Genomic DNA, 10,953 nt, shown 5'->3' with positions numbered 1-10,953 from the left:
GCATACTGAAATACCCCCCTAAGCTATGCACTCTTCGACAGTCAAAAATAAACACCAATTTCAGTCCAATTTCGATCCAACATTTGAATTATCTTAACCCCCTTTCCTGCTTTTAAGTTCTTCTAGAAACTGCTGAGCTTTTATCTCTGAGTTAAACATTCTTATTTTCCCTTTCGTTATCACTTTTAGTTTAGCGGGGAAAAGGAGGTACGCTTCTGAGCCTAATGACTGTAGTGGTGGGATCAGCTGCCTGAGCCTCCACCTTCTCTCCACCGTTACATGGCAAAAATCAGGTCTGGCGAAGAAGGTGGCACCCTCAAAGGTTCTCTTACTATCCGGTCTAGCTTTGGCAATAATTTCCTCCCTTAGCAGAAAATTCCCCACATTCACTAAGATCGCTCTGGGAAACGAGCCCTGCCCATCCTTTCTCGTCCCCTGCTTCACAGTAAATGGGAACCTATGCGCTCGTTGTATCTCTTTCTCCCATTGCCAGTCTGACTCAGGAAAAGCCCCCTGCAACAAGTTCACCACAAATCGTCTCGTATCCTGCCCTTCAGTCCCCTCTGCCACACCCAAGAGTCTGACGTTATTCCGTCGTTGCCGATTTTCAAAATCTTCCAGTTTCCACTGGAAGTCTTCTGCGAGTTTTTCCTGATCTGTCTTGAAGGTCTGCCAGCTCCCAACGTCATCCTCCAGCTTGCCTGTTCGTTCTTCAACTTCAGTTACCCTTCCTACCAAACCTTCATATAGCTTATTCATTTTTCTCATCGTGTTCTGAATCTTTTTTGAGGCTTGCCTTGCTCTCCGGCTTTCCGCCCTAGCCTCCGTTTGCATTTGTTTAAGGGTGTTAAACAAGAGGTCCACCGGAACCTGTTGCGCTGGGCCCCCAGGTGGTATTTCCGTAGTATTATCACCCTCCTGGTACGACTGTGAGGTTGCAGAATAGTCCCACACTAAACGTCTTTGGGTCCCCTCCATTCCCCCATCAAGCTGCCTACTTAGTTTTAGTGATTTCTTCTTCTGAGTAGTGTCTTTATCCGTGCTGGACTCTGAACCGGAGGTCCCCTCTGAATTTCCCACACTAGTTTGGTCGGACTCAGAATCTTCATTGAGGGAAAAAAAACAATCTCCTTCAACAGAGCCTCCTTCAATCTTTTCCGTAACTTCCCCCATATCATCTCTGCTTAGAAGGCTGAGGGTACTACCCCACGAATTAGGGTTCCCCCCCCCCCTGTGCAGATTTCATCTCTTCCTCAAGCAGCATCAAGGCTCCCATCATGTCAGCGTTACCGATTTCAACCTGACTCGAGCCCCCACCGGTTTTGCCTCCACTGCTTACCGTGTCTATAGGCTTGTCCTTCATGCAGTCTGTCTGCACAGCCTGTCCTGCAGCAAACGCCTCCGCGAAGCCCTCCATGAGCCTCTGAGCTTTGTACTCCTTGGACCAATGACACCCACCCATCTGTGCAATGACTGGATTCAATGGCATCCCTCAAGGATCCACACATCGGTTTGGACAAATTATGGATTAGGCGAACTTTTCTTAGCTACTATATACCTCAAGGAGGAAGACAAAACAAAACGGATGGTCTTTTTTCTGCTGGCTACATCCAAGTATGCCATCAATAACTGCTGGGTGTGATGCAGCACACTCTGTCAAACGTATAATAAGGAGACGCCTAAATAGTCTGTGGAGGGGTGGGCATTTGTTTGCATTTACCAGAAATGTAGATTTATTATTATTTTTAATAATGTTGTTGATGTTATTCTTATGATTGTAATTTGTACGGTATGAAAGGTAGATGTATTATTATCATTTGTATTATTATAATATTATTAATGTTTTTCTAAGGTATAAAAGATAGATGTATTATTATTAGTAATGAAATGTTTAAGGTATGGCACCATGCTTTTGTAACTTCAACTTAGATGTATTAAAGACAGCTTTCAGCAGTGGCAGGTTGATTTGGTTTGTTTCCTTACACTAACTAGCTAGTAGTTCGGTTCCATTTCCGTGTTTTCTCTTATAATAAATCTTGTAAAAAAAAACAAAAAAACAATGCAAAACTAATTTCGTTTTGCACACGCAGGTCCCCATCAACGAAATCAGCCCCCAGCACTGTAGAATGTCAAAATGCCCGGTAGCCAGTCCGGCCCTGGCACCATGGGAGGTAGTTAGTGACGGAATCTGTGCAGAAGGAAGTCTTTGGTGAAGGGGTGTAATAAAGGCCTCTGCATCCCCTACAGTGCGTGTGGGACAAGAGTTCAAAGGAACCCCAAATTGTAAACAAAATATCATATGAAATACCACAAAAAGACCTGCACAGTTGCTCAAAGCTGTGCACATACCAAAACAGTGAGGTGCACGATTGTCTCAACTTAATATGAACTTATTTTGACATGTACTTATGTTGGTTGTCTATTTACTTACTTTTACACTATTGTACGACCTCCTCTGAAGTGTCTGAAAACTTACCTTTTGTCCGAAATTTCTGTCCTGAATTTTGACCTTCTGTCCTGAATTTTGACCCTTTGTCCTGAATTGTTAAACTCACAGTCCTGAATTTGCAACTATGCCAGTTGGTCACCCTAGCTAGGCATCAGGCGCGAGCTTGCAGCCTTTAAGAACACGCATTGACAATTCAAAGAAGAAATTGGAATACCTAGTTCGTGGAATTAACCCTGAGATGTGCGTTTTCCTTTTCGGTGCCGGGAAGATTTCCCTGGCAAAAAAAGAACGATTATGAAATACTATTTATAGTGTGTCATTTTTGCAATATGTGCATTTTCTTTAAATTCGGACAAGTTAGACATGTCAAAAATACCTCACAATTCCATCGTCTGGCTTCTCGCTGACCATAGCTGTTGTGATATATTCTAAACAAACGCCTATGTATGTTGTAACCCAACTCATTTTCAAGATGGCTAATTCACAATAGAAAAGGCCCCGCTACCTCCATCAAGCCGCATTGAAGTGCAACCACACCCTGCCTTCTTCCCGTAGTTCTATCCTTGCTCTCCCAAGCGGTGGGCGTGTCTGTGCAAACAGACTAATGGCAACATAACATTCGTTGAAGAATCACCAATAGCGAGTCGGGGTGCCGTTTAAATGCCCCGGGCTCGTGCTGGCTATTTTATGCTTAGTTTTGAACGTGTAAGGTTCAATTGAAAAACGTGAGTAATGTTCTATTTGTTTTGTTTCCTAATTCTCGCTATAAGCAGTTTGATAGGTTCTGTGGTGTTAGGCTTGACACTTTCGAAAGCTGTTTGAAGCGGTTTTTGTTGGGTTTAAAATCAGTGTTTGTAATAATAATAATAATAATCCACATTTGCAAAGCGCACAATCACCCGTAAGGGTCTCTAGGCGCTGGGGGCCGTCGGGAAGATGAAGCAAGCTATTGCTCAGAGTCACATGGTGCTGGGCTAATCTGCCGCCGGTGTAGTAAATTGTTTTCTACCGTCAGCTTAAATGTGTTTCTATCAATTGAACATTTAGAGCCACCAGGTGTCTGGTCTGGTGGTTGTATCAACAGTCCCTGATTTAAACGTTCGGTTGACTAGTTCATTAAACGCTTTATTTAACATTTTGGCACATGCGATGTTTCTCTACCTTTTATGACGCACTGTACAAAAATACAAAGTGAAAATGGGTATGAATTTTGTCCTTCGACGGGCCATGGACAACTTGAGTGAGTTCTCTGGGTGCATTGGGTAGCTAAAAGAACTAAGATTACAGGCCTGGAGTGAGCGTTTGTTTTGTTTCATTTAGTTCGTTTTTAGCTCAAGCCTAACAGGGTTATCCTTCCGCTACTCACTTTTAGTACCTAAAGTGATGCGATACTTTCTGTACAGCGTTGCAAAGGGGCATTTACAAAGCCAATGTGTCCCAAAGGTGAGACGGCATGGCTTTGCCAGTGCTTTGCTATAGTGCAGATGCAATCCTGCAGGACGTCCGCTTGCTTTACTGATAATGCAGGAAAAGCAACACCTACTTATTCGGCGTACTAGTTGTCGTGGTTAATGCGATGTATATGTGACTGCAGTAATGGCACAGTATAGGATTCAAGGGCATAGTAAATGTGTAGTTGTCATAATAATGCACATTCTAAGATTTATGGGCAGATGAAGCATACGGACAATGAAAACGACTCTATTTTCAGAAGAGTCTATAGGTAGAATACATATGGCACGTCAAGGCTATTTGGGTAGGTAAAGGTAAAAAGTGATGGCGGCAGTATGAGTGACAATGGGAGATGAGCGCAATGGTTTTCCTCGATGGTGGTAAGTAAGATGTAAGAAAGTGCAGGTGCCTCCAGGCTTTGCCAAAAGGTTTTTTTTTTGTGTGACTACTTTGTCATGATAGTGCCACTTTTTAGATTTCTACCATGCCGGTCTGTGGTGTGCCTTCAGGACTTTAAGTTGTGTTGTCAGTTGATCAGCAAGCTGATGGGGATAGCTAAACACTCTTTTAGTATTTTCACAGGCTCCGCATCAACTACTTTATTTTAGTTCTCAATGTTGCTGTGCATAGCTCTTGAAATAACAGCTCTTCTAGCTGTATAGAAATATGTCCATTACTTGAAAGCCAGACATGTGGGCTGTGAGACTTCAATGAGTGAAAACGATTACTGGCTTACATGGGTTTTCACCTTAAGATGGAGCAAGTTATACTAGAGCCCATGTCCTATTTCAAGGCCTCTGCATTTACAAAAATGTTGTCTGAACACTTATTTTGTGGGGTACATTCAGAGGAATGGCAACTCGGTATCCCCTATGAGGGTAACTATTTAGAAGCCTTAATGAGGAGGTGAGTGGCTGGTAGTGGTTGAGTATTGTAGGAAATCCACCTTTTCTGTGTTTCTTGCTACTATATTTTTTTGCCCCTGCCTTTTGCAGGAACCTTATATTTTTTTCTAGCTTTAGAGCTCTGCACTCAACCTTGCTAAGTAGTGGCCAAGTGCCTCTGCTCCCCTCTACACCCTGGTTGAATTGGTATATTTGACTTGCCTATAATTTCTAGTAGTTAAAGTGCTCTGGGTAGAAGTTAAATGCCACTATTGGACTGCAGCACCTTTTATCGGGCCCCTGGAATCATGCAATTTTGCGGCTGGGACATTTTTAGCAGAATTATAGATTTGCCTCATAATCAATTGTCAGTTGCATAAGCTGCAGATTTTAACAAATTTGGTTTTGGTTCAAAAGTCACTATAAACGCCACACCTGTTGCTGCGCTAGCCTTTTATTGCCACATCATTTTTTTCAACCCTGCTGCATAATTCTATTGGTCCTGCTATTTATTCAATCCACTACAGTGACCGTGTAAACGTTTCTTCAGGCCTGCCATTGTAGCCTTAATAGAACAGTGTTAACATTGCATTTCGACCTGTCAAAATAAACAATTTTGACAGATCAAAACCTCCTATTTAAATAATAGTAACTCCCCTAAGTAGGCCTTGTCACCCACAAGGCGGGATGCATGGTATTTAAAATTAGGACCTGCAGAAATTTTATCTTAACATTTCCTTACAGTGACTAGTACCCAAAAGCATTTTTTTTGTGGCACCCCGGATGTTTAAAATACTAATACTGTATCGGGAATGGGACTAGGTAGAAAATAATAAAACACATTTTTAGTAGTTAAACATGCAATTAACTGATGACAGACTGATAAAAAATTTACTTTTAAAGTTATCTTTTATCTCGCTTAAGATCAGAACGCCAACTAGCATAATCTTGAACCAGCTCGCATTAGCCTTTGAATAGGTATGAAATGCCTCCCAGGGTCAAGCCGTAGGCTGACCTGAACGGGCAGAGAACTCCTTTGAGCTTGGCCGAATTGCAGAGAATGTGGGCCTACTTTTGACAGCTCAGTGTCAAGTCCACCTTGACAGGTCTGATGTGCCACTTATATTTAAAAGGAAGAGAACGGGTTGCCTAGACAATGATTTCTATTTTTTTTAATATGTCCAGTCTGTATGATGAAGGACCCTGCTGTGTCCTATCCGACATCTGTGTCTGGGTTTATTATGGATAGTGGCTGCCTCAAACTGTATTTTACTGTTGATGTGGAAGGCCACTATCATAGTACACTCCCCCACCCCAAGACTGAGCCCAAGGTCAGTGTTGCCTAAGACGTCATCTTCAAAACGGCCAAAGTGTAGAGGGTTCGCCTTGGTAGGTTTTTCTGTTGGTTAGGGTGTCACTAGGAGTCATACCACCCACTACCTTATACCAGGAATAAATGTGGCATCTCCATGCGCACACTTAAAAACAATTCTTTACCTGTGAAAGAACAGAAGGGGACTGGAACTGCTGTCCGTCTCCTGAGAGGAGCCATGAAGGACTGGCCCGGTTTTCTTTTAGTAAATGCAAAAATCTCCCTTGGTAGACAGATGCTATTGATATCAATATTTATTCAAACAAGAGTCCCATTCTCGAAACACGCGCTCTAACTGAAACCTAGAGACCTAAATAATCAGATTCTAAATCATAAAACTATCAGACATTTCCTTTTATTTAAAACCATTTAGTTATCAGTGTTGCAATTAAAAACATCTATTCATATAAACAGTAATTCATAACACAATGTTTTCTTTTACCCAGGACAAAAGTTGACTCAAAGGGTCATAAAGATGACCTCCTGTTCAAGCTACAAGAGGGCTTTTTTTCTGGGAGTACCCAGTTTAACAGTGGCGACTGGACCCTGCTGTTGGCCCCTGCCTGAAACCCTGAAAGTCTGTGTACAGCCCCTCCCCGTACCAGAGGTCCAATGGGGCTTTAGAAGCATACTTTTGTGGTGGTTTGTTACTTGAAGGACCAAGCCACAAGATAAAATCTCTAACCTGATTGAAGTATCCAACCCACACTCCATTGAAGTCAACCTCCGTGTACCTACATCCTGGTCTACAGTCACCATTGACTGTCATTTCTGCTTTTTTTTCTTTTCTTTTTTGTGCCATTTCTACCTAAAACTTTTAACAATGCATATCTCAGATTCCCTTTCTTTTGTAATTCTGTCATTCTGGTAAAGTTTTGTGTGCAATTTTACTCTTAATTTTGTTTAGTTTTTTGTTGGGCAGTTTGACTTTCCTACTGTTCTGCACTAACAGTTCTTGTTCAGTCTCCAGCAATAAATGGGTACAAAACCTGTCCAGTGACCATTCTGTTTCTTTTGCAGGACTTGTATTTTTGTTCTAAACCAAGATAGATGGCTACTCTGATCTACGTGGACCAAGAGAATGTCTTTCCTAGTACAAATGGTGGTTCAAAGGATCGTGTGAGGTTGCCATCTGCATCCAGTAAGCTTTGTGTCAATTTAGTTGGTTCACTGAAATGAAACCGTTTCTACTTCCTTGAGGAGTACACAACTGTAGGTATTACAGCACACAAGGTGGACTGCCAAATTTGATTTTCTGGGACAGCAAGAGTAATATTGTGCAGTTTGCACTGTGAGGGTGCACATGGCTCCAAGACTGTGGTAATTTTTGTTCGCCTCAAAGTTAAATTCCCATTCAGACCAGTCTGAGATGGATAGCTGTGCTGCACTCCCTTCTGTAGGCCATTTGTATTATGCTGGCACTACTGTAAATGTTACTGCTAGACTGAGTTATAATTGCATCCATCATAGAGCTATGTTAAACCTCAGTTAACATCATCTAGCTCCCACTTTCAGATGTTAAGAATACTGTTTGGTATTGTGGAGGACTTTTATTTGCCCCTAGGTAGGGATGTTACCCTTCTGTATCAGATTGAATGACAATTCATGGTGTTGAACTCAAAATGTAACTTGCTTTTCTCTTAGCAAAGGTGTTATCTGAGCGACCTCAGAGGCAGGGACTACGACTTGGCAAGGTACTAAAGGCTTCTCCAGTAGCCAGGCAAGGTCTCGCTGACATCACTATCAACATTGGCAAAGCTCCTGTTGGCACACAAACAAAAATGGCGAAGCCAAGGTTACAACAGCCTTCTGCTAAGGTATTTCAGAATCCCTCCCTACTGTGCTTTAATCTACATACTTGTGAGACTTCCAACTTGATACAGGCCCACTTACTGCTGCTACGTTTGCTAGTCTTGAAGTTTGGTGGATTGGATATGTAACTAAAGGTGGGTCAAGTCGGACCCAACGTCACTTATTTGTTCACTTATGCAGTTATTCCAACACTCAACTTATGTATACACTCGGGTCATAAAAAAAGCAAACGGTCTCCAGACTGTGGACTGTTGTACAATATGCAGTTCACTACTCTGCCTTGTTTTCTGGAGTACTCGAATAATCATTTCGAGTGTGCGTGTGATATGGACTGATCGTCATATCTGCTAGAAAAGGGGCACATTGAGGTTGTGTTATTTAGTACTAACACAATCTGTGATTTCTGGGCTTTCACATTTACTACTCTTGCCCCAAGACTACCTGCACAGGAGCATTACTTTTGGATAACCAAGTTGCTTCACATGGGTCCTGTGCTCTCCTGGGATAGCAAAGGCCCACTTTAGTAGTGAGTTAAACTTGGATATGCCAAGATCCATGCACTCTGGTCACACTTCTGAAAGTGGACCCTTACTTTGCTAGTAAAATAAGGCGTCTCAAACGATCTACAAAAGCCCAATTAGTGCTTGCTAGCACCTTCAACTTACAGAGCAGATTTGACGTTCAATTTGTATTGAGGTGCTTGTTTTGTGAGGTTGTTTTTTTAGTGGGGGGGGGGGGGTTTAAGGAGGTGGGGCCCTGTTGCTTTTGCTTTGTGGGAAGCCTATGTATTTAAGCCCCCTATTCTCTGCTTTACCACAATGCCTTTTCTCTAGCCAGTCAATGGTTTTGCTGTGATGGGACTGTTCTTGTTCATGGCCTGTGTGGCTGTTTTTAATTTCAGTCACTGGACTCCAAAATTGCCACCCAAGGTAAAGTATGGGTGAAGCCTTATACCAAAAAGTGAGGTACCTTTTACCAAAAGGTACAGGGGATGGTGCTGACTGTACTTTGCAATTGTAAGACCTCGACGACCAGATGAATCAGTTAGATTCTAGAACTGGGGAAAGTAACGAATACCAAATTGTTAAGAACATGTAGATGTCCCTCGAGGCCCTTGTAAAAAGTGGATACCAGATACAACCAATATTTATGTTGGTTTGCTGCCAGGCTGCTGTCTGACTGGATCCATCCCTGTGCTACCACTTTCTAATTGGCAGTAAATAAGGGCGTTGGGGTGCATTGCAACAAAGGAGAAACTTCTGTTTCTGTAGTGTAAGTTTTTTATTTTTTTTACCAGTGTGATTTTACTTAAACTCAATGTTTGCTTGAGTGTAGAATGCAAAACTTGATTGGGAGTTATGAACATATGGGAGCTTTTGCTACCATATTTTCCCAGGCTTCATTTGAACTAGTTTAGTGTAAAAATGTGCTAACTATCTAGCACTAAACTGTGGTTGGTGTTCAAATATGGATGTAACGTCTCGTGAGGTTTGTCACTTCAGGGACAAATGATAGATTGCTTGTTCAGAGTTTAAACGTTTTTTTTTTTTTTTTTTTTTCTTCACAGAATGGAAGAAAACATTCTGATGTGGAATATCCAGAAATTGAGAAATGTATTCCCTATAATCCACTTGGTAAGCATGTACTTCTGGCGCAGAGTAGATTCACATGAAAGAGTGGTTTGAGTCGCTGTAATCGGTAATGGGAGTAGTAGCCAGTTGAAAGCAGCTGAACACAAGTAGGCCTGTGTCTCCACAGCTTATCTTAACTTGTCATCTCTGTATATTGCCGTAGATTTTGAGTGTTTTGATGTTCCTGAAGAGCACCGACTGAGTCACTTGTGCTTGGCTGGTGTATCGCTCCAGACAATGGAAATGGAAAGGTTTGATCGACATGTGAACCTGATGCCATCTCCTCTGAAACCCTCTTCATTCACATGGGAGTCAGGTTGGTAATATTACAAGAGCCCCCTTTTCGCCATTTCAAATGCACCTTAAGCTGCTTTTGTTAACTTCTTGCCCACTAATTAAAAATTCCCTATTCCCCTTGACCAGCTGGTAATTGCTAATGTGTCAAGTAAAATGTATTATGCTGCTGTCATTTAAGGTTAATGCACGGACTATCTCTGCATAGGGATCTTACACACTGAACCTTTGGTATTGGAATCCTTTTTTGTCTTGTACTGCAAAAGTCTTTTACGTTTTTTCAGGTTCTGCACGCTGTCGCAAACTACGTATCCTGTATGCCACACTTAATCTTATTTCAATACCATGCAGAGTTGCAGGCATGGCATAAAGCATTGTAGGGGTCTTGAAGTGTCTTCAGGTGACTGGAATAACAATGTTTTATGCCCATGGATTCTGCAAAGCTTCTGAAAACTAAATTGCTCTTTCTGCTCAATCTTACAGATATCCTGCACTTACCGTTCTTGTATTCGCTGGCTGAAACGACTGTTGACTTGCCGCCGTTGCTGGGCTATTAAAATGAAACCAACTTGGACTTGATGGGACTGTTTATGCACTTTTACTGTATTTATGTTTTTAATAAAGGTTTTGTCACTTGCTACATTATTTGTATGGAATGGCGTTTAGCATCTAAACTACTCATTCATTACTTTCCAACATAAGTTGGCAGATAATTGCCGCATACAAGGTTGAACTGTAGATCTGTGGGGGTATATCCTCAATGAGAAGCAAGCTATGAGTAGACCTGAAGATATACTCAGTGGGGATAAGGATTAGTACTATAATTGTGGTGTACTATGGCACTTTGTGGATTGATTATCAGAAGAAAATAATAGTGACTGTTTCATCTGTCTAGGAGGACAGTGATGCCAGAATTGAGGCCCACACAATTCAAATAGAGCACTGGATGAACTAGAAAGTGTGATTATTTGTAATGCAGTTCACTTGTAGAACCACAGGCAACAAACTTACTTGCACCTTATTTCCATGTACTGTGGTGGTATCCGCTTTTCCTGCCTC

General features: G+C 41.9%; 1 protein-coding gene across 1 annotated transcript; it reads left to right on the top strand.

Moving 5' to 3' along the window:
- The first annotated feature begins 3,046 nt into the window (after positions 1-3,046).
- On the top strand, positions 3,047-10,534 carry LOC144767125 (securin-like). Its single transcript, XM_078650724.1, has 6 exons — positions 3,047-3,174; positions 7,178-7,298; positions 7,802-7,974; positions 9,537-9,603; positions 9,764-9,916; positions 10,378-10,534. Exons 2-6 carry the CDS (start codon positions 7,208-7,210, stop codon positions 10,449-10,451), a joined length of 558 nt encoding a protein of 185 aa, XP_078506850.1. The 5' UTR covers positions 3,047-3,174; positions 7,178-7,207; the 3' UTR covers positions 10,452-10,534.
- Positions 10,535-10,953: the final 419 nt, after the last annotated feature.

The sequence above is a fragment of the Lissotriton helveticus genome, chromosome 7, assembly GCF_964261635.1.
Source record: "Lissotriton helveticus chromosome 7, aLisHel1.1, whole genome shotgun sequence".
Classification (NCBI taxonomy): domain Eukaryota; kingdom Metazoa; phylum Chordata; class Amphibia; order Caudata; family Salamandridae; genus Lissotriton; species Lissotriton helveticus.
Note: the sequence above shows the minus strand (reverse complement) of the source record. Positions and strands in the feature narration are given on the sequence as shown.